Raw genomic sequence first — 21,080 nt, 5'->3', positions numbered from 1 at the left:
CTTGGAGACTCTCGCGGCGTCGCACTGCGTGCGCGACGAGCGTTGTGGCGCAGGGGAGCTCGGCCAAAATTTCTGTCGCCTTCGCAAATGCAAAAATGCCCTCCAAAACGTGGCCGGTGCGCAAGTGGAGGACGTCATGGCCGACGTCGTGACGCAGCTGCTGGGCAGCGAGACGGGGCGCGCAGAGGCGCTCACGCGCGTCCAGAAACTTGAACCGAGCGACGCTCCAGAGATTGCCGAGACACTGCGCGACGCTGCCAAGAACGATGTGGTGCGCGCTCTTGTCGTTTTGCATATACTGAGCCTGCTCAAGGCACCCGTCGTCCAGCGCGTGCTTGCGCACGACGGTCTCCTCGAGCAATTCCTATCACAGGCGCAAAAGGGCGACGCGGCATGTGCTATGGGGCACATGCTCGCCGGCGCCGCATCGCATGCTCCGCTCCGCGCGATCCTCGCCAAGGATCCGGCTGTCGAGGCATGGGTTGCGGCGCACTCGTCGCAGGCCAAAATCACCGAAGTGGACGCGGATGCAAGTGCCACAGCGTCCGCGGACCTCGTTCGCATCAAACTCGCTATTCAGACTGAGGAGGGAAAAGGGCCGCTGGGCCTCGATGGCGACGCATGCACGGCACTCTATACGTCCCTAAGGGGCAGCCTCGTCGACGGCCCTGCAGCGCCGGACGCGGGCCTGCTCGACTTTGATGCGCGCGCAGCGGCCTGTACAGATGCGCTCGAGGGGCTGTACTACCTAGTCAAACTGCCTGCGCTGCGTGACCGCGTCGCAGACGACAAGGCGCTGCTGGCGGTGTTTGTTCGCCTGCTGCAGAGCAAGGCGCGCAAAGAGGCCGTCAGTACGTCGTCGCTGCCGTACCTAGTCGCCTCTATCCTCGCGACGGTCGCTGCGTATGCGCCTCCTCGCACCGAGGAGCAGCGCCGCGTCGAGGCACTGCGTCGCTCCGCTGTACGGACGGCCGAGCAGGACATCGCACCCCAAGACGCCGCGCGGCGGTGCCGTGCGCTGGTCAGCGTAGGCCTCGCTGCGCCGCTTGTTGCAGTGGCGCTGCGCTCGAGCACGTCCGAGGACGAGCTGCGGCGCACACTCTCGTCCCTCTTTCTCGCCCTTGTCACGGAGCAAGACGGCCAGCTACGTGGAAAGCTCTTGCAGCAAGGCGTCGCGCGTGCGCTCCTCGTGCTGAGCCGCGATGCGTATGCTGCGCTGGCCAAGCCCGATGCGCCGGCAGCCGTCCTGGCGCCGCTGCAGGCGCTCGCCAAGCTCACCATCACCACCGATCCCTCGCTCATGTACCGCATGGACGGCTCCGCGGCACAGGGCGTGCAGTACCTCGCCGCGCTCTACTTTGCTCCGCAAGGGAGCCTGCTGCAGCTCTTTGAGGCGACCATGGCGCTCACGAACCTCGCGTCGCTCAGCCCCGAGATGGCCGGCGTCGTGGGGCGTGCGCCGCCGCCGCATGCGAACGAGCACAAGGACATTGCGAGCTCGCTTGTATCCCAGTTCCTGATGCACGACGAAGACATGGTGCGCCGCGCGCTTGTCGAGCTGCTCTGCAACCTCGTGCAGGACGAGCAGGTCTTTGCGTTCTGGTCGGGCGAGGCAGAAGAGCCCAGCAAGGAGCTCGTCGAAGGCGACGAAGGAAGCGAGCCGCAGCCTGCTGGCTCGAGCGACGTGGCGCTGCGGCTGCACACAGCCCAAGGGCGCCTGCGGCTCCTTGTATCGCTCTGCCGCTTGGACGACAGCCCTCCCGAGCCCACGACGCTGGCGCTGGCGCTCGCGGCAGCCGGAGCGCTCGCGACGCTCTCCTCGTCGCCTGCGACGTGCCAGCGCCTGCTTGCGCTTCCCCCTTCTGCCGACGAGACGCTCGCGAGCCTCGTGCTCCCCGAGTGTACCGTGTCGCTGCTGGACGCCCACCAGCTCGCGCTGCGTGGCCTAGTCATTGCTGCGAGTCTCGCACAATACGCTGCCTACCGCAAGAAACACAACGACAGCGCGACGAGTGCCGAGGTCAAAAAGTCTGCGCTGCTCGGCGCGTGCCGCGACTATGTGGCCGAGAATGCGCGCTTTGCGCGCGACAGCAGCGAGCCGCGCCTCGCATCGATGCGGCAGCAGGCGCTCACGATCGCTGTGGATGTCCTGCAAGATGCACAGAAGTTGTAGCTACGGGCGGATACGCACATTGACGTAGGGCACCTCGACGTCTTCGCCGCTGGCATCGTCGGCCATGATCTCGACGATGATGCTCTTGACGTGTGCGGGAATCGGCTTCTTGGACACGGTCTGCACAAGCTCGCTCAGCGGCATCGCCAGGCGCTCCTCCTTCTTCTTCGGCGGCATAAAGTCGGAGAAGAGCATCGAGACGCCGCTCGAGACCATCGTCACCTCGAGCTGCTTCGCCTTAAAGTAGTCGAGGAACTCTTGGAGCGTCACGTCGCGGTCGATGTCGAAGCGCGACCAGAGCGTCCACTCGGTGTCGTTGTACTTTTGCTTCGGCGCGGCGATCGGCTCGCTGAAAGCAATAAATGGCAGCGCGAGGTTCACGAAAGCGTTCGAGTACTTTTCGATATCCGTCTTGTGGTCCAGCAGCTTGTACAGCTCGAGGTTCACGAGACCAGTCGCGAGCGCGGTCGTCGTCGCAATGGCCGGAATAATCTTGCCGGCAATACCCTTGGTCGTGTAGCGGTCCACCGGGTTGATGGAATAGTTCACCGCACGCAGGTTCGACGCCGCCGTGATAAAGGCGATGTGGTAGTTCGTGTCGTCGTCCTTCTCGAGCTCGATGGGGTGCATGCGGTAGCCCGTCAGCTCCGCCGGGGCCGGGAGGCTCGCAGTGAGCTCCTCGACACTCGCCTCGTCCTCCGCCGCGTTGCCGGCCACAGGCGCAGGGTCGTTGTCGTTGATCTGCACCTTGGCCGTCTTGGGCGCAAAGGCAGGCACCGACACCTGCTCGAGCACGCGGCGGTACACGGCGAGGTCGCTGTTGCCCTTCAGACCATAGTTCTCCGCGTGGAGGTTCGCCGCAGAGACAATGTACTCGAGGTGCATCGGGTTCTCAATGTCGAACGCAATCGGCGTGGGCGCGCGCTTCGGACCCGACCAGAAAGGCTGGCCCGTCGAGGTCACCGCGTCGGCGGGCAGGTTGAAGAGCAGCTGCTTGATCATGTTGGCATAGTTCTCCTCAAACTTGAGACGCGCCCACGCAATGCACGCGTCAAAGGTCTGGGGGCGCTGGTCCACGAGGTACTCCTTGACCTGCTCGAGCTGCTGCTTCGAGGTGCTGTCCGACGCACCGAGTGACGCGACAAAATCGGGCTGCGTCAGGTACATGTTCACGTTCTCGGCCGGCTTCTGGAAGAGCTCGTCAAACTGCTCGCGCGCCCACTGGATCGTGTGCTCGATCTGGTTCGGGAAGTTCTTGAGCGTGCACACCGGGATGGACTTCTCCGGAGGGTCCTGCGACGAGGAGTACGACTCGGTGAGGTTTGGCACCACCACCTGCGTGTTTGCCTTGGTGCCGAGCGTGCCCGACTCGAGCAGGGGCTTTTGGTAGTAGACGCAGCGGCGGTCCATGTACTGGCGCGCGGCGACATTGTCGAGCGCGTTCGTCACACCATCGAGCTTCGAAAAGAAGTCGTCGCCGTACACGTCTTCTGTCTCCACCCCGACGCGGTTCTGGAACGAGTGGATCTTGCCCTGCAGATCGGTGTTCATCTCGGCCACCGCCGCAGCGGCCGTGTCGGCCTTAAAGTTGCCCACGTCCTTCTGGCGGAAGAGGAACTGGCGGTTCAGGTTGCTCTTCTCGATCGTGTCCATGTCCGTGACAAAGATCTGGCCGTTCGGGCCAGAGCCGAGGCCCATCATGCTCCAGTTCTTGAGCATCTCGCAGCCAATCGCACCAGAGCCGACCAGGAACTGGCGCGCGTTCGCAATGCGCTCCTGGAACGCACGGCCAAAGACGGCGACCTGGCCGTCGTAGCGCGAACCCTGCGCCGCAAACTCGCTCTCGGGCAGCGACGCGGCATTCGTCGGGAGCGCCTCGAGCGCATCGACGTACATGTACTGCATCAAGGGGTGGAACTTGCCGCTGCACGCCTTGAGCACCTCTTGCGCGACAAAGCCGCCAATAAAGGCGACCATGGGCGAGAGGTTGCCGCGCGCCTGAAACGCGAGCTCCTCGACAAGCATCGAAAAGAGCTTGGTGCCTTGCTCGTCACTGGGGGTCACACCGCGCTCCTGGGCGAGCGCCTGGGCGTGCTGCAGCACAGCCGCCGCGTCGTCTTTGTTGCGGGGCCGCGGCGCATTTCCGGTCTGCTCAATGAAGGACGAGAGCGCCTCAAACGCAACGTGCAACAGCGGGGGGCGGTCCATCTTGGCAAAATCGGAAATCGTGCACTCGGGCGCCTGGCGACTCTCGCGCAGCGACTGGAAGTGCAACGTCTTGGGCTGCTTGACCTGCTTAAAGATACCGCCGCGCTGGTAGTCGCCGAACGACGAGGTGTCGCCGATCGTGAACGTGTACGGCCCCTTGACCGTGACGCGGCGCGGCTCGATGTCGTTGAGCTCCGTCATGCCCTGGACTTCGCTAAAGGTGACATAGTCGCCGTCCTCGAGCCCGTGGCGCGTCTCGTCGAGCGTGGTAACGAGACCCTCGCCGTCCTTTTCCACCGAGACGACCATACCCGAGAGCGCCTGCTCGCCGGACACGTCCTTGCACACAAAGTCCTTGCCAAAGTCGGCAAAAACGCTGCCAAAGAGGCCGTGCACGGACGCAGCGAGGAAGTGCGTGCCCGAGTTGTGCGTCACATCGTTCACACGCAGCTGCTCAGCAACCGTCGCATTGCACAGCACCACGACCTGGAACTGGCCGAGGACGTCCGGGGTGAGCTCCGGGACGTCGAGGGCCTTGATCGGTACGTAAGTGTTAATCTCGGCGAGGCGCGGCACCGTAGCAGACGCACGCGTCACTCCCTCCTTGCCCACGTCCTCATCACGCAAAAAGAACTGCGTGCTGAGATCCTCGATGCGCACGGGCGCGGGGTCGTACAACGTCACACTCTTGACACCAGCCAGGGCCGTGTTCTTGGCGATCTCCGCGCCGAGACCCTGCAGGCCAACAATTAGCACACTGCTAGAAGACATTTGCTTCATCGCATCATGCCCCAGCACGTACAGCTGACGGCTATAGAGCGACTCATCGATCTGATCCTGGGATGACATGGCCGTCGACGGTTGCCACCCGGGGGGTCCGCGCGCGCTTTTTTACTAAGTATTGGTCAGCCAGCGTTTGTCCGCAACCGCCATCCGGGGTCGGGAACGGTGCCTTGCGGGGATGGCCACACACTCGCGCTCCCCTAGCTGGAGCCATGCGCGGTCAACACCGACAGAGTCGTATTTTCCGAGCTCTGCTCCTCGCTCGGGCGGCGTGCTTAAGCGCCGCTCGAGCGTGATCCACTCTGCGCCGGCCGTCGAGCCGATGCTCTCGCTGCCCCAGCACGGCACGACACCCCAACCTATGAACATCAACCTTAAAGACTTGAATTCGGCGGTGGATGAGTCGAGTGAGTTCGGCGGTGGTGCGCCGCCGAGCCCTAGCACGCTCACCGACATAATCCTCACGCTGCATGCCTCCCTGTACGGCGCAAAACGGAGCGTGGACGAGATCCGCGAGATGGTCTGGCGCTACTATGACGGCGATGCGGTGTTTGACAGCCCGCTTGTCTCGGTGCATGGTCGCAACCGGATCGTGAACCAGTTTATCCTCGCATTTGCCGTCCCCGGCATAGAGGTCCGCTCCGAGCTCCGCGATGTGATCTGCAGCGATTTTGAGTTTGACGGGACACGCGCGGGTATCATTGACCATACCATCACTGTCTCTTTTCTTCCAAACCTCTTCCGTTCTCGTCGGTCGGAACAAGGCGGAAACGGGCTCTTTACACCGGGCCCGCTGATGAGCCAGGGCAGCATAACCCCACACCCCTTTGCCAACTATGCGACTCCGACGACTGCGGAAGGCAGCGGCTTTTCGCGCGCGCGTTCTATGGGTTTCAGCTCTGCAATGAGCCCCGCGACGCCCGCGACGCCCTTCCAGCGCACCGGGTCGTTTAGTGGCGGCGGATGGGGCTCGCGGCCGCGTACGCCTGGCTCGCAGGAGCTCGGTGTGCACCTGACGCGGCAGCCGAGCGACATGTCGCCGCTCCCGAGCGGGGCCGACGAGGGGGTGTTTGGCTCGACGCCAAAGAGTGCCGAGCCCATATCCCTCGACACGACCGGCATGCCGCCCAGCACGAGCCGCGACTCGGTGGCGACTCCCGCGCCGATGATTGATACGCACCCCGCGATGCCCATCGATGCCGGCATACCCCACTGGTCTGCGCCTCAGGGTCTTGGCCGCAGCACAATGTGGATTCTGTTGTACAACCTCATTTCGCCGGGGCGCACGCTCCGTTCGATCTTTTCGGTGGAACTGCGTTTGCTGAGCCGCCTCGAGTTTAACGAAGCAGGTCGGATTGTCCGCCACGAAGATTCGTGGAGCATGCGCGAGCTAATTGATGGCTTTTTCCCGTTCCTGTCTTTGTGTACGTCATCGTTTGCTAACCCAGTCTACAACCTTGAGCGGTTTTTGATGGGCCTCATTACCTCATGGCTCGTTCGAGTCCTCTACTTGTCTAGCTAGACGTGTACAGTACCCACGCGCCCTTCTCATTGGCGATAAAATTGTGGAGGCATGCCAAGGGGCCTCTCAGGGCGCGCCTGTGTCGCGATGTGGACCGTGCGTAGAGACGATCGTTCGTGTAGAATCTACTGTAGGCCACTTTCATGGAACAAGGCGCAGCAGCGACAATGATTTAAGAAGACACATCGCGTTTCGGCCTTTCCCCACCCTCCTCGCCCACCCGCTTCTCCTTGTTACTTTCAAAGCCAACTGGTTTGGCTACACCTTTCCTACCCTTGATCACACGGTACTGGCTACCGTTGTCTATACATTCTCCCTCTTATCATGAAGTTCTCCACTGCCATTGTTCTTGCTGTTGCTCTCGCCGCTGTCGGCGTTAGCGCCGCCCCCATTGACCAGCGTGCCGCTTCGAGTGTGCAGGCCTCCTCGAGCAGCGCTGGTCGTCACCACGCCAAGAGCACCAACGCCCACCGCATCAGCTACGGCACCGTGCACAACGGCAAGACTACCGAGCAGAACTATGGCTCGGGCAGCTCGTCGAACTCGAGCCCCATTGAGGGCACGGATAACGGTGGTGTCCGCCACGGCCGCCAGGCGATTGCCAACGGCGCCGCCGTGCCCCAGGGCACCACTGGTTCGTCGGGTTCGTCGGGCTCCTCGGGCCAGTCCTCCTCGCAGGAGTCGGCCGTCAGCGCGGCGCTTGCGCAGATGGCCGGTTCGCAGGGCTCGCAGGGCCAGCAATACCCCAACGGCCACCTCGCCAGCACTGTGCCGTCAATGGACAACCTGAACAGGCTGAACCGTGAGCGCATGGCCTCGCAGATTCAGTCGCAAGCGGCGACCATGAACCTGAACCAGCAGCAGGCGTCGTCCATCTCGGGCATCGTCGAGAATCTCGCTGGCACTTCGACTGGCCACGGTCACCACCGTACCGCGCAGTCGAACAGCCAGACGAGTGCTGCGACTGGTTCGGGCTCGCGTCACCGCAATGCGGCGAACGCGCAGCAGACCTCGGCGGCTGCCTCGGGCGCTTCTTCCTCGAAGAAGCACCACAAGCACCACAAGTCGAGCTCGGCTGCGGCGACCGGCTCTGCCTCGGGTTCGGCCTCGGGTGCCTCCTCGGCGGCGACCTCGAGCAAGAAGAAGCACCACAAGAGCAAGTCGTCGTCCGGCTCCCCTTCGTCGAGCGCCTCGAGCTCGGCGACGGACTCGGCTTCGTCGAGCTCGGCGGCGCCTACTTCGAGCGCGACTGACACAGCGGCCTCTTCGTCGGACTCTACTGACAGCAGCTCCAGCAGCGCCAGCTCGGACGCGGCGCCTTCGAGCACCGACGGCGGCGACTCGACGGCTCCTGTGCTCGACAGCGACCCCGCGGCCGCGGCCCGCAAGCGCTCTATGCACGCTTCGAGCAGCAGCAGCAACTCGAGCTCGACCCCGAGCGTTCGCCGCTGCCGCAAGAAGGCGCACAAGACTGCTTCGGCCAGCGGTGCCCACCCGTCGCACGCGGTGATCGTGTCGCAGGGCAGCTCGGCGGACTTTGACTTTGTGCGCACGCAGTCGGACAGCTCGCGCCACCACTCGCGCAACTAATTCACAGAACTAGAGATTGTATAGGCTATTTTAAATCACAGGGTTAAGGAATAGACAAGACCGCCAAGTGCCACGGCAGCGTGCCGCGACACACGGGCCACCGCAGCGTCGTGACATGCTGCAGTGCGCCAAGGTGCAGGACAACATCGGCAAGGTACGCGTCCAGCGCGTTTTGCCGGCTCGCATCCGCGGGGTATACGTGGACTAGGTGCACGGTCCAGGCCTCGTCGATGCGCGCGCCGCACGCGACATGCGCCGTGCGTAGCCCAAGCGTGGGCGTGTCGCCCACGGCCATCGGCACGGGTGCATGTACGCTCCAGAGGCCGTCGGTATGGGGCAGCGCCTCGAGAAGCGGCGCGCCCAGCTCGACGCAGGCCACAACCACGTCGAGGAGCGTCTGTGCGGGCTCGGAAGGGCGCGCTTGCTCCCACGCCTCGACCTCGTCGAGGGGCATCGCGCCGGCGCGGCACAGCACGACGTGCCAGGCGACGTCGGGCGCGACTCGCATCTCGGTACGCACCACCTCCCATATCCGCGCGACATCGGTTCGCGCGCCGGACGCAGCCCAGGTGTGCATAAAGGTGCGCTGTGCGCGGTCGTCGATGCCACACATGCGCACCGTCGCCCCATTTGCGCGGCGGCAAACGTCGTAGGCGACATGCAGCACTGCGCCGTGTTGCAGCACGTCGCGGGGGCCGGCCGGCGCAAGGCGCAACGCACACCGTGCACGCAGGAAGCGGCACGCATCGTAGTGCGCTGGCGACAAGGCCACCGCTGGGCGCACATTCGCATTGGCGCGGGGCGCCGCATCGTACAGGATGCGCGCTTGCTTAGCAAGGCGCTGCGGATCCTGCAGCGACTCGGGCTGCACGGCCGCGCGGGGCAGAGGGAGTACGGCATAGGCCCTGTGCCACATTTCGTAGCCGTGCTCGGCAGCGCGCTCGGATGCGGTGTCGGGCGCATGGACGAGCAGCACGGCACGCGCATCGGCCGGCGTCGCGGTCTGGAACGCATCGAGCAGCACGGCCGGGCCGCTGTGCCGGTGCTCGAGCTGTGCGCTGCGAAAAAAGAACAGGTCGCTCAGCACAAGCACGCCGAGACGCAAGCGGCTGTACGCACGCTGCAGGCCGACCATCCACTGGTGCACGGCCTCGGCGTCGACGTCGCCGACGAGCACCGCACACACATGCATCCGCTTTGGGCCGTCGGCCGGCTCGAGGCCGAGCGTCGGCCACTGCGCGAGCGCCGCGAGGTCCACCTCGACAATCGCGCGCTGGCAGCCGACAAGCGCGCGCGGCGCCGCGACGGCGACGGCCTCACACGGCGTCTTGAGCGCGTCCCAAGCAAGGGGCGGCGGCATGGACAGTGCTTTGCACGCTCCGCCCAGCGCTGCGTACGCAAGCACCGCGCGCTCGGACGCGGGGCTCGACGTGCGCACGCCCTCGCCTTCGTACGGGCGCCAGGTGCTCGTATGCAAGCGGCGCAGCATCGCTGCACGGACCGCCGGAGGACGGTCGTCTTGCTCGTCGCTCTCGCTCGAGGACGAGACGCTCGGCGAGCGCTGCGTCGACGGCGAACTCCATGCGATGCTCTGCGGCGTGCCGGTCTGCGTACGTGGCGAGGCACGCATCGCGGTGCGCCGCTCGTCCTGATCGCTCGAGTGCGGCCGCTTGAGGCGGTCGCGCGACACCGGTGTATAAAACTTGCCGTGCACGTCGTACTTGTCGGCACGCCGCCCGCGTTCCGGCGACACGGCGAGGTACGGCGTAGGCTCGAGCAGCTCGGGGCCCGGCGGCGGAAGCAGCTCGGCGTCGTGCGCGAGGCTCGGCAGCGACTCGCTCTTTTCGTCGACGTCCAGCGAGCTCGGCGCGGCCGAGCTATGCTCGACGTCCAGAGAGAATGGCGCCCCTGGGCCCTGCACGATCTGTGCCGCGTCGGGGCCGGGCAGCACGGGGTCGCCAAAGAACCGAAAATCGTCCTCGGTCAGCTGCCCGATCCCTTGGAAGATATCCTCTTCGAGGCCGTCGGCCTGGGGCGCGCCAGGGCCCTGCACCAGCTCGACGGTCGGCGTAGGAGGCGCATGGGGCTCCGGCGGCGGCCGCCGCGCGCTCTGCAGCAGCGCCGCGACGCTCTGCTCGCCGAGCGGCACGAGGGGCGCGCTCGGCGCCTCGTGCCGATTTTTGGGCTGTAGGCAGAGCGCCGCAGGCCACAGCAGGGTCACTGCGAGCGCGTCTACGCCGTGGTCCAGGCCCATGTCTAGCGCATCGGCCGGCATCAGCGGGGGTGGTGCGTGGATCGGCGCACGTACCAGGACATAGCCGTGATCGTCGCCCGGCACTTGGCTCAGGGTCGGCTGGAGCGCTTCAGTGAGGCGCGTCGGCGGCACGTCAGGTGCAGCGCCGAGGAACGTTGCGTGCACGAGCGAAGGGAGCAGCAGCAGCTCTGTCTCGCCTACTCGCGCGCCTTCTTGTCTCGTGCACGGCTCATAGTCTGCCGCGAGCGCCGTCCACGGAAGCGGCTGGGTATACATGCGAATCACCAAAGCACTTGGCGTCGTGTGCGCGCGGAACTGGACGATCTCGCAGCGGTCTTGGAGAAACACGCCGTGACTGCACCGCACGCCGCTGTGCTGCTCGGCCACCGCGCTATCCGCGTACAGATCGGCGGCCGATGCCCCAATGGCATCTAGAAATGCGCGCTCCGCGCTTCCTTTTCCTCGATCCTGCACAGAAAAGGTGCCCGATGCGGCGACTGCGTTAGCTACGCGACCTACCTTGCAGTCCTTCGAGCGCATGGTCCAGCACGGCCGACGATCCATCGGGCCGATCAAAGAGCCACAATGCGCCGCTCTGGGCATCCGTGATCTCGAGCGTGTACAGCGGCGCGTACCGGATCAGCTCGAGCACGAGCGCAGGGGCGCTGGGGCTCGAACACAGCGCGCGCGCCGCGGCGGCCTGGCGCTGTACCTGGTGCGCAGCGGCGGCGAGCGCGTCGTGCGCGCCCCCTGTGCCGCTCGCAGGCACTAGCTTTCGCCAGGCAATGTTCCCCGGTGCCCCTGCGAGACGCGCACTCGCCCACGCGCACGCAACGCGCGGACCGCTCCGCCGATCCCCGCCCTCGTCCACCATATCAAGTGGAGGTGCGGGCGTCGGCCGACAGTACCATGTCCTGGCGAGCGTGGAGCAAGGGAGAGGACGAGAGCGCGCGTGCCGCGGCGCTCGCCACGTTTCTGGAGGACGACCAAGGTACATTGGAGGAAAAAAAGGTTTTGGCGCTGAGTGTGAAGGATGCGCTCGTGCAAGAGATGGTCGACATTGAGCTGCGCACCAAGCTCGTGCGCGTCGCCCACAAGCTGAGCCAGGACAAGGTGCAGAGCGAGCCGCTGCAGAACGGTGCGCTGATACACAAGGTTGCTGCATTTGCAGGGGAGGAACCGTTTGGTACGGACCTGGAGCTGCAAGACTACGCGCTGCGCATGGTGCACAACCTGTTTGTGATGAATAGGGACTTGGTCACCTTGGCCGACGAGGATCTCATGGACCTCTTGCTGCCGATCCTCGACGACAATGGGCTGATCGAGAAAGGGTACGGCGGAGACCCTCCCAGCTTTGCGCTGCGCTGCGTGCTGGCGACCTCCACGGTGTGCCTCTCGCAGCCGTGGTACCGCATCGCGGCCAAGGCGAAGCAGCAGCGCGTGATGGACGTAGTCACGGCGCTGGTGGGCAAACTGGTTCCTACGCGCGATGCGCCAATGGATTCGTGGGAGCCGCCACTGGAGTCATCGGTTGTGCTCACGCTCGCGCTGCACAGCATTCCAGAGGACATGGAAGGATCCCAGCAGCTGTACATCTATGCCGAGTCGGCGTTCCTCGCGTGCAAGACGTCGCCGACGACGCTGCTGAGCAGCGGTGTGACGGGTCCCGCGAGCCTTCTCACGTTCTGCCGCGTGCCGTCCGGCGCGTACTTTGCGCGGATGATCGAGATGGCCAAGAAGGTCTCGTCGCTGCTCAAGCAGTCCACAGAGCGCTACATTGATGCAGAGACCAGGGGACCTACGAAGCTCGCCAAGGAGGAGGACGTTAATGTCGAGTCAAACCAGGCGCCGCTTTGGGCGCTTGCGCTCAAGTTCGCCGAGATCGACAGCTCGACCCTGCGCGAGGAGATGACGCCGTACTTTTTCAAGCACGGTGCGGACGACGCGCCGGAGGACGCGCCCGGGGCCTTGACGCTTCCGCAGTGGCGCGTGCTGATGAGTTCCGAGGTGTTCTTCATGCTGTCGTATGTTGTCGGCCAGGTCTTTTTCCATCTGGGCAAAGGAAGCGGTACGTACTGTGGCTGACCTAGTGAAACTGCTGCTCCGCCGCTTTGGCTTTGAGCTGTGTGCGGGTGTGCTCTCGGCGATTGGCGCAGAACGTCTCGCCCAGCACGAGAGCGAGATTTCAAAGCGTCTCGACGAACCAGACGAGATCTACGACCGGGTCCCGCTCGTCGAAGACGACATCTCTGTTGAGCAGTTCTACAAGATGGTCGAGATCTTTGGCGGTCCGGGCGGGATCACGATGAAGAACCCAGTCGAACAGGCGGCCGAAGAGGGCAAACTCGAAGAGGTCGAGCAGAAAATGCGCGACATGGAGCTCAAAAAGATCCAGGAAGAGGACGAGGAGGACCAGCGCGCTGTCGAGGAGTGGGCCCAGCTCAAAATGAAACGCACCGCGCCAAGTACGTAGCCCGATCGCCCGATCTTCTTAGCACGGCCCATATGACAGAGCGCGACGCGCCGTGCGACAGCGCCGCGCGCATGGGGCGCGCGTGGGGCGCCGCATCGGTCCTAGGCCTTGCCGAGGCCGTCTTGTCGCACGCGTCGCTTGTACGCGAGGCAAATGTGCTGTGCACGCGCCTCGGCGCGGATGCCAACTTTCAGCTCGCGGTCCAGCGCCCGTTTCCGTGCGGCTTGGCTCGCTCTGTGCACGACAGCGCCGCGGGGATGGCGGCCAGTGAGCTCGATCCTGGTACGCATGGGCACGTCGTGCCAGTGGCAGTCGTGCGCGTCGTCGATCGCCGCACGTCGGCAATCCACTACTGGGACCTCGCAACGCTCGCCGAGCAGGTCAAGGTCTTGCACCGCATCCATTCGAGCCTGCACAACCCTGGCGTCGCGCAGCACACGGATGTCTATACCCAGCTCTTTCGCGGCGCATCGCATGGGTTTGCGCATCTTGGCACGGCACGCATCCCGACATTTCCCCTGGCCGAGCAGTCGCACGGGACATGGCGCGTTCCCATTCACTCGACACACCTCGGCACGCTGGGGCACTGCCGCGTAAGCGTGATGTATGTGTGCACGACAAAAGACGGCGTCGTAGGCCGCATTTCGGTCGACGAGCTCGATGGGCTGACCGAGAGAGAAGCCAGCGAAGTGCACCTGCAAATGCACCTCGACTCGTTCGGCACTTGCGGTGAGAGCGCAGACGTGTACGCTACACGCCCTGTCTATCTCCAGGCGCAGTCCTGTGCGGCGGTCAAGCTGCAGCGCACGATCACACTGCCGCATCGCGCGCTGCACAATGCCGGCGCCGTGCACGTCCTTGCCCGGCCCACGCTACACCTGCTCGACGATTGGCAGGAGAGGGACGCCGAGAAGGAAGAGGAAATGCACCGCGGCGCGGATCTCGTTGCCGCACTGGGTGCCGCGCCGCCGTCGACACAAGGCCGCCTGCACGAACGCAAGCGGCGCTACGTATCGTCGCATGGCGTACGTGCCGAGGTCCACATGCTAGAACTGGACTCGTGCGGCAAGCCGCGTGTCGCACCGCGCACGTCAACCAATCCGCCGCACTTTGTGGTCGATGCCTCGGGCGTGCAGTGCCTCGCCATTGCGCTGCACCACGATTCGGGCGCGCAGCTGCCTTGGACAGGCATTCGTCGCGTCGCACTCGGCGACGTACGCTGCATCGATGCGACGGGGGCTGTGTATGCAACAGATGAGTCGTACTGTACTCTCCAGCGCTCCTCCGGCAGCACCGGTGCGGCACTGTCGGTCGAGGCACTTTGGCGCCCAGAGCACGAGCTCCTACAGAGCCCTACGCCGCCGGCACACCACATTCGCGCAACGCTACGTGTAGACGTCGACGTGGAAAACAGCACACCGCTTCCTCTGTCTATTCCTTTGTACGTCCGTGTACACGCTTCCGGGCGTCTGCAGCGTACGGCGGACTGCGACGTGACATGGAACTGCGCGGCACGCCCTTCCGACGCGGCGCATCACGCCTTTTTCTGTGCCTCGCTCTCCCCTGCACCGATACAGCGGCCGCAGGAGCTGTGGCGCGTAGATACGCGGAGTGCGCCTGTGCCAGGCCAAGCGGCACTTAAGCAGTGGGCGCCCCGTGGCCTGTCACTGGTCGCCGACTATGTGAACACAATGCGCCGCGACGCTTTTGCTATCCGTGTGTGCCATACGCGCTCTACGCTGCAAGATTTTTTCCATGCACGAAACCACGCATCGCTCAAGGCCGTGGTTCTGGCATGGCAGGCCGCCGCCGATCCCTTTCATTGGGTACGTCGCGCAGCTGACCCAGCTCCGAGCGCACTGGACGCCGTCACTCACCCGTGCGCAGTCCACTCTGTACTCTTCCGACGTGCACCTTGTCGAACTGCATGTATGTGCATCCCAAGGACCCCTCGCTATCCAGCAGGATGCGCACAGCCAAGACTGGCTCGATGCTTGGTTCGAACTACGGCCGTATGTCCCTGCCCTCACCCAGCCCATTCCTCCTCGCACGCCCCAGCCAGAAAAGCGAAGGCATCCTTCTTTCCATCTACCTGCACGGCGTCCACGTCCACCCTGCCGCGCTGGACTCGCCCCACACCCTCGGCCTGTACACCGCGACCAACGCTTACCTGCTCCGTGCGCCGTCCTCCACCCTTGCGGAGCAGTGGAGGTGCGTATCCCGACTAACCCAGTGCCGCCCTCTCGTTGGCGCGCGCCCGACCCCCTAGCCCCTGACTTCGGCTCGGCCGACGCACGCTCATTTACGCGCTTCTGTCTATGGACGAGTCCACCATGAGCGGGTGGGAGCTACGTGCGGGCCGCGATGCGGGAACGCGCGTAAGCCCGGCCGTCGACGAAGAGGCACCCGTGCGGAGAAAGCGCGAGGATAGCGACGAGGAGCTCTTTTTTACGCCCAAGTCCGTCCGTGAATCGTACGTTGTTCTTCTGACCGCAGGAATACCAAGCGCCGAGCCGTTCCGTTGGCCGACTCACTTGGGCCACCCGCCAAATTTGAAATGGGAGGCAGCGGTGCACGTCTGGCGGAGCGTGCATCGCCACGCAAGTCGGCGCTGCCCAAATTCCACTCGGAGGAAGAAATGGAGCAGGAGCGGCACGCTGCACATACGATGCGGACTACGGCGCCGTACCAGTTTGACAGTGCGCTGCCGCTGCCGAACCATGCCCAGTTCCTGCTGGATTTGCATGTGGCCGTCGAGCAGAGTGTCTTGGTGCATATGGCGACGAGCGGTGCCCCGGCGTCGGAATGGCACGACCTCGAGACGGGCCGCCTGTTGCGCATCCCAAACGTGATTACTTATACGACGCTGCGCCCGATGGTCGAGCGCACTGTGCGGCGGTCGTTTACGCTCACCGACTTTAAGCGCGTCGTGTGGATTTGGTCGCATGCGCCTGGCGCTGCGTTCACGGTGCCGGCTTCGCCCGCATCGACGGCTGCACCGGACGACGTGGGAGGCATGGGCTTTGTTGTATCGCGTGTGCGCACGATGGATGCACGCACTCGCCGCCGCACCTACGACTATGGCCTCGGGATCGAAATGCGCTTTGGCGAAAAGATTTCTATTGCGCCGCCGGTCACCTTTGGGTCGCCGGACAACAATGCGAGTCCGACGCTGCGTCGCGCGCCGCCGTCGCCGCGCAAGCTGCCGCCGTCGCCGCGCTCGCCAAGCGCTCGAGAAGAAATGAGCAACTTGGCGGTGTGGAACAATGGTGTCGACGAACGCCGCACCGAGTTCCATCGCCGGCTCTGCCACATGGTCGCCAAGGCCCACGACCAGTTCCTCGCACATCTGGACGACGATATACCCACGCATTCCAAGTCGCCTAGCACGCCAAAAATGTCGGTCGGTTACCGGTCCGCACCCGGCGGTATCCTGACGCCCTCTGCAACACGCTCGGGCGGCACGCACGCACAGCGCATCCGCCACGATGGCCCCCCATCCTCGCCGCCGAGCAGCCCGCTTGCCGGCCGCGGAAACCATGTCGACGTGCCGCAGACACCACCCCGCACCGCACGCCGCAAAGTGCCGACGCTCTACGACTGGCACGCCGACTTTGACCTGGAGTCGACTGAGCCGATTCCCCAGGCCAAGCTGCCCACGCTGAACGTCGCGCCGCCGGTAGCGCCGATCCGGCCACGCGAGCCGCCAGCGCCGGCCGTGCCGACAACGACCGGCATGAGTCTCGAAGAGCGGATCAGGGCCAAGGAGCAGGCGATGCGCGACGCACGCCAGAAACCGGGGGGCCAGGCAGCGGCGCCGACGCTGCACGAACGTGCGCTGCTCTCCCGCCTGGGCGAGATTGCCGACGCGATTTTCCTTCTCTATGCCTCTTCCAACGCGCCTGCACAGTCGCGCCAAGGGCGCACGTCGCGTGTCCTTCCCCTCCACGACGTCCTCTCGTCCCTGGAAAAGTCGGCCAAGGTGGTCATGAGCCGTGCGGAAAGCGATGCGTCAGTGTCAATGCTCATGAACATTGCGCCTGGCTGGCTCGAGCGAGCAGAAATCGGTGGGCAGACATGGCTGCGTCTCCGCAACGATCCACAGTCTTTTGGGCTGCGCCATGTGCGCGAACACATTGCGCAAGCCAAGCGCCAAGCACGGTGCGATGTAGTCTAGTTTATTTGTACTCTACTTGGACAGCGCCTTGAGCACCGCCTCCTCGACCTCGGAAGTGGTTGCGGTGCCGCCAGGCAGGTCGGGCGTGAGCTTGGTACCGTCCGTCAGCACACGGTCCACGGCCTGGTACATGGCAAGCGCAGGCTCCGTGTAGCCCATGTACTCGAGCATGAGCGCCGCCGAGCGGATCGACGCAATCGGGTTCGCCTTGTTCTGGCCGACAATGTCGGGAGCAGAGCCGTGCACGGGCTCACCCATGAAAAAGTTGTCGCTTGCGTTAACACTCGCAACAAGACCCAGCGAGCCGACCAGCGCGGCCGCACCGTCGCTGATAATGTCACCGTACAGATTCGGGGCGACAATCACGTCAAAGACATGGGGCTCACGGAACATGCGGTAGACCATGCTGTCTACGAGCTGCTCGTCGAGGCCAACACCCTCGTAGCGGCCCTCGCCGCCGTTCTTCTTCTGGTCCTTCTCGTAGACCTCGCGAACCGAGGTGCGGAAGAGGCCGTCGGTCACCGAAAGCACGTTTGACTTGTGGCAGATCGTGACCTTGGTCGGCGTATCGTTGCCGGCCTTCTCGCGGAGCGCGCGGCGGGTGCGCGCGACCTCGAACGCCTTGCGGCCGATGCGCTCGGAAGCGTGCTCAGTGATCTGGCGGATGGCACGAGCGATCTTGCCGTTCGGCGAGTCCTCGATCGTCTCCTGCTTGATGTACAAACACTCGGTGTTCTCACGGATCGTCACCATGTCCACCGGGGACTGGCTCGTCGAGCCAGGGAGCACAGGGCCCGACACCGGGCGAATGTTTGCGTAGAGATTAAGCTCCTTGCGCAAGCGGACGATCGGGCTCGAGTAGCCCTCGACCTTGTGCGAGGGACTGGACACACTGCCGAACATCGCACCGTCGCAAGAGTTCTTCACCGTGTCGATGGTCTCCTGGGGAAGCGCCGTACCGCTCTTTTGAAAGAGCTCGAAGCCAGCCTCGAGGGGGATGAACTCAAACTTGGGGGCACCAGGGGCAGCAGCCATGACGCGCTGAGCCACAGGAAGGACCTCACGGCCAATTCCGTCAGCAGGGATCATTCCGATCCGCACAACGCGGCCAGCTTGCATCGCCATAGAAGAAACGCGCATGGTAGTCGATAGATCAAAACCCCGCGCCGGACCTTCGTTATCGCGCACGTGGCACGGCTGATTCCGGAGAAACGGCAATCGCGCCATCGCAAGAGACGGGTTTCTCGCTTTGAAATTACACACTAAGAAACATGACTTGCCACCGAAATCGGATCTAGCTAAATACTTGAAAGAGATTACGGTGGCCCCATTACAATAGGAAAAGGAAATCTTTAAGAGATGGCACCATACAACCTGGCCGGACGCCTTTTGGGCTTGCCCAAATAGGTTGGGATAATGAGGGAATGATCAGCAGGTAGTGAGCCTAGCTGCGTCCAGCCGAGATGGAGCACACTTTAAAGCTGCTTCTCAACCGAGTCGAGCTTCGAGTGGAAGGTCCGCTGAGGCTGAGCCTGACCGAACAGCTTCGGGTCGCGAGCGTACTTCGAGCCGAACTCGCTGTTGAGGAACTCTTGCTGCTGGATGGTGAGGTCCTCAGCGTTGCTCTCGCGCTGCACCGACGAGTGGTAGATGGCGCGGAACTCCTCAGTCTTCTGCTGGGCATCAAGCTGGGGGTTGTAGGCAAGGTGACGCTTAAGCACGACGCGCTCAAAGAGCGACAGGTGCTGGGGGTGGACGGCAACACCATGGTAGTCCTGTCCACGGCCGTTGCAAACGTACTCCCAGTAGCGCTCCTGCTCACGCAGGTCAAGACCGGTGGTGTCGGGCAGGAAGACGACGGTGCAGATAAGACCAGCGAGACCGAACCAGGTGACAATGTAGAACTTGGTCTGGTTGTCGACGTAGTTGTAGATAATGGTGGGGAGCAGAGCACCCATCTTACCCCAAGCAGCCGAGAAACCGTGGCAAGTGGCACGAATCGAGGCAGGGAAGATCTCAGCAGCGACCAGGAAGGTGGTCGAGTTGTAACCAAACTGGTTCCAGAACGAAGAGAAGAAGAAGATGAACTGGAAGACCTTAAGGTGACCAGGGCCCGAGGTGGTGAGCTTCTCGTAAGAGAAGGTGGCACCGCAGAACAGGGCGAAAGTGCAGGTGAACGAAACGGCCTGCATCCACTTGCGACCGTAGAGCTTGTTGTCGACAAGGATAGCAGCAAGGTAGTAACCGGGCAGCTGAACACCGACGTTGATCAGGTTGTACAGCCAAGTGACCTGGAGCGACGAGGGCGAGCTACCCGAAGTCTTACCAGTGGTGATAAGAGCAATGAAGACACCCGAGAAAATCTTGTTACCGTAGAAGAAGAAGTCGTTAGCGAACCAGCCGAAGCACGAAGCAAACAGACGGTGCCAGTAGTGGCCCATGGCGAGCTTCAGCGACTTGACGTCGTAGCCCGAAGTGTTGAGACGCTGCTTGGCATCACGCAGGCTCTGGTCGGTGTACGAGATCTTGTAGTAACGGTAGTACACAAGATAGAGGGTGCAGGCAGCAATGAAGGCGAACGAAACACGGAAAGTCCACTGAACGGCCACCTTCGAGATGGGGGTCTTGAGCGAACCGTGGTGGAAGATTAGAAGCAGCAGGATAAGGATGGCCTGGTTGAAGAACTGACCCCAACCCTGCATCAAGAAAGCGAGCAGCACGTTACGGCCACGGTGCATACGGTCACCAGTCGAGGTAGCGTAGCGGTCGGACGAGCCCTCCATGGCGCGGGTAGACGTCATGGGGTACTCACCACCGACACCGATACCGTAGATAAAGAGACACCAAGCGTAGCAGATAACCCAGCCGTTGAGAGTAGTACCCCACATGCAGGTAAGCATGACGGAGCCGAGAGTCATGATAAGAGCATCCTGAACCATACCGAAGCGACGACCAACCCAGTCACCCTCGAAACCGACAAGAATCTGACCAATAATGATACCGATAATCTCAAGGTAGTCAACAGCGGCAATCCAGTTCTTGTTGCACTGAGGCGTAACGCCCTTCGGGGGCTTCCAGCAAGCGGGCCAAGCAGACGAGAACAGGGGCTTGATGTTACCAACCGAGAAGAGGGTGTAACCCTCAACGAACATGCCCATACCATTCTGCACGTAGGTGCCGAAGTAGGCAGCGATAGGGCTGAAGGGGTCCTTCTTGAACATGCGGCCAATGACACCGAGCTCGCGGCGGGCTTCAGCGTTCGACTGGCGCGAGCAGAACGAAATACGCTCGCTCAGGGGAAGGTCAGCCCAATAGGTGCCGTTCGAGGTGTAAATGTCCGACGGGTAGAGGATGTCGTGGAAAGCACGCTCGGCCTCGGGCGACATGGGGCTGTTGTCGTAGGGAGCACCACCGGTCGGGGCAGCACCCGCGTCAGGGGCATAGCGGGTGGAGTCCGAGAAGTTGGTGTTCGAGGGCTCCGACGGAGGCTCGTAGTGGGCCTGAGGAGCAACCTCGGGGGCGGCATCGTGGACGTTACCCGCGTTGGCGGCGTCCGCAGCCTGAGCCTGGCGAAGGCCAAGGGGCTCGTCGTTATGGTGAATGTATTGATCAGCGAAGTTGTTGGACATGTTCGCCTTGCTGATCGGACCCGAAGCCAGCTTAAAGTCTTGACAAAGGGGGACCGGTAAGGGACAGGGCTAGTTGCGGTCGCTCCTTTAGTACTCGATTCGCCCTTGTTCGCATTATTGCTGAGTTCGTCTGTCGCTGTTGATCCTTGCAGAGGGGTCTCCGCATATGCTGTACTCTACAAAAAAAAATCTGTCGAAACACCCAAACAACAGCCTAAACGGTCTGCCTAGGGTGCGCACGTTCCGCGGCGTGGGCCATTTGGACAACGCT

At 63.3% G+C, this 21,080-nt stretch overlaps 7 protein-coding genes across 7 annotated transcripts; 3 read left to right on the top strand and 4 right to left on the bottom strand.

Annotated features, from left to right (window-relative positions):
* Positions 1-136: 136 nt before the first annotated feature.
* On the top strand, positions 137-2,173 carry MYO1_1 (class II myosin; the record flags this gene model as incomplete). The annotated part of the gene is made up of 1 exon (XM_060265565.1): positions 137-2,173. The coding sequence occupies one exon, from the start codon at positions 137-139 to the stop codon at positions 2,171-2,173; it is 2,037 nt and encodes a 678-aa protein (XP_060121548.1).
* Positions 2,174-5,230, bottom strand: UBA1 (E1 ubiquitin-activating enzyme; the record flags this gene model as incomplete). The annotated part of the gene is made up of 1 exon (XM_060265564.1): positions 2,174-5,230. One exon carries the CDS (start codon positions 5,228-5,230, stop codon positions 2,174-2,176), a length of 3,057 nt encoding a protein of 1,018 aa, XP_060121547.1.
* A 112-nt stretch (positions 5,231-5,342) lies between these two features.
* Positions 5,343-8,276, top strand: MJAP1_001610 (uncharacterized protein; the record flags this gene model as incomplete). The annotated part of the gene is made up of 3 exons (XM_060265563.1): positions 5,343-6,588; positions 6,613-6,628; positions 7,067-8,276. The coding sequence occupies 3 exons, from the start codon at positions 5,343-5,345 to the stop codon at positions 8,274-8,276; spliced, it is 2,472 nt and encodes an 823-aa protein (XP_060121546.1).
* Positions 8,277-8,319: 43 nt separating this feature from the next.
* On the bottom strand, positions 8,320-11,404 carry MJAP1_001609 (uncharacterized protein; the record flags this gene model as incomplete). The annotated part of the gene is made up of 2 exons (XM_060265562.1): positions 8,320-11,027; positions 11,050-11,404. 2 exons carry the CDS (start codon positions 11,402-11,404, stop codon positions 8,320-8,322), a joined length of 3,063 nt encoding a protein of 1,020 aa, XP_060121545.1.
* A 35-nt stretch (positions 11,405-11,439) lies between these two features.
* Positions 11,440-17,180, top strand: MJAP1_001608 (uncharacterized protein; the record flags this gene model as incomplete). The annotated part of the gene is made up of 9 exons (XM_060265561.1): positions 11,440-12,598; positions 12,621-12,995; positions 13,043-14,829; positions 14,852-14,932; positions 14,966-15,015; positions 15,038-15,214; positions 15,387-15,476; positions 15,510-15,523; positions 15,568-17,180. 9 exons carry the CDS (start codon positions 11,440-11,442, stop codon positions 17,178-17,180), a joined length of 5,346 nt encoding a protein of 1,781 aa, XP_060121544.1.
* A 12-nt stretch (positions 17,181-17,192) lies between these two features.
* LYS12 (homoisocitrate dehydrogenase) lies at positions 17,193-18,320 on the bottom strand (the record flags this gene model as incomplete). Its single annotated transcript, XM_060265560.1, has 1 exon — positions 17,193-18,320. One exon carries the CDS (start codon positions 18,318-18,320, stop codon positions 17,193-17,195), a length of 1,128 nt encoding a protein of 375 aa, XP_060121543.1.
* A 335-nt stretch (positions 18,321-18,655) lies between these two features.
* On the bottom strand, positions 18,656-20,809 carry MJAP1_001606 (uncharacterized protein; the record flags this gene model as incomplete). The annotated part of the gene is made up of 1 exon (XM_060265559.1): positions 18,656-20,809. One exon carries the CDS (start codon positions 20,807-20,809, stop codon positions 18,656-18,658), a length of 2,154 nt encoding a protein of 717 aa, XP_060121542.1.
* Positions 20,810-21,080: the final 271 nt, after the last annotated feature.

This window comes from Malassezia japonica, chromosome 2 (genome assembly GCF_029542785.1).
Source record: "Malassezia japonica chromosome 2, complete sequence".
Taxonomy (NCBI): domain Eukaryota; kingdom Fungi; phylum Basidiomycota; class Malasseziomycetes; order Malasseziales; family Malasseziaceae; genus Malassezia; species Malassezia japonica.
Note: the sequence above shows the minus strand (reverse complement) of the source record. Positions and strands in the feature narration are given on the sequence as shown.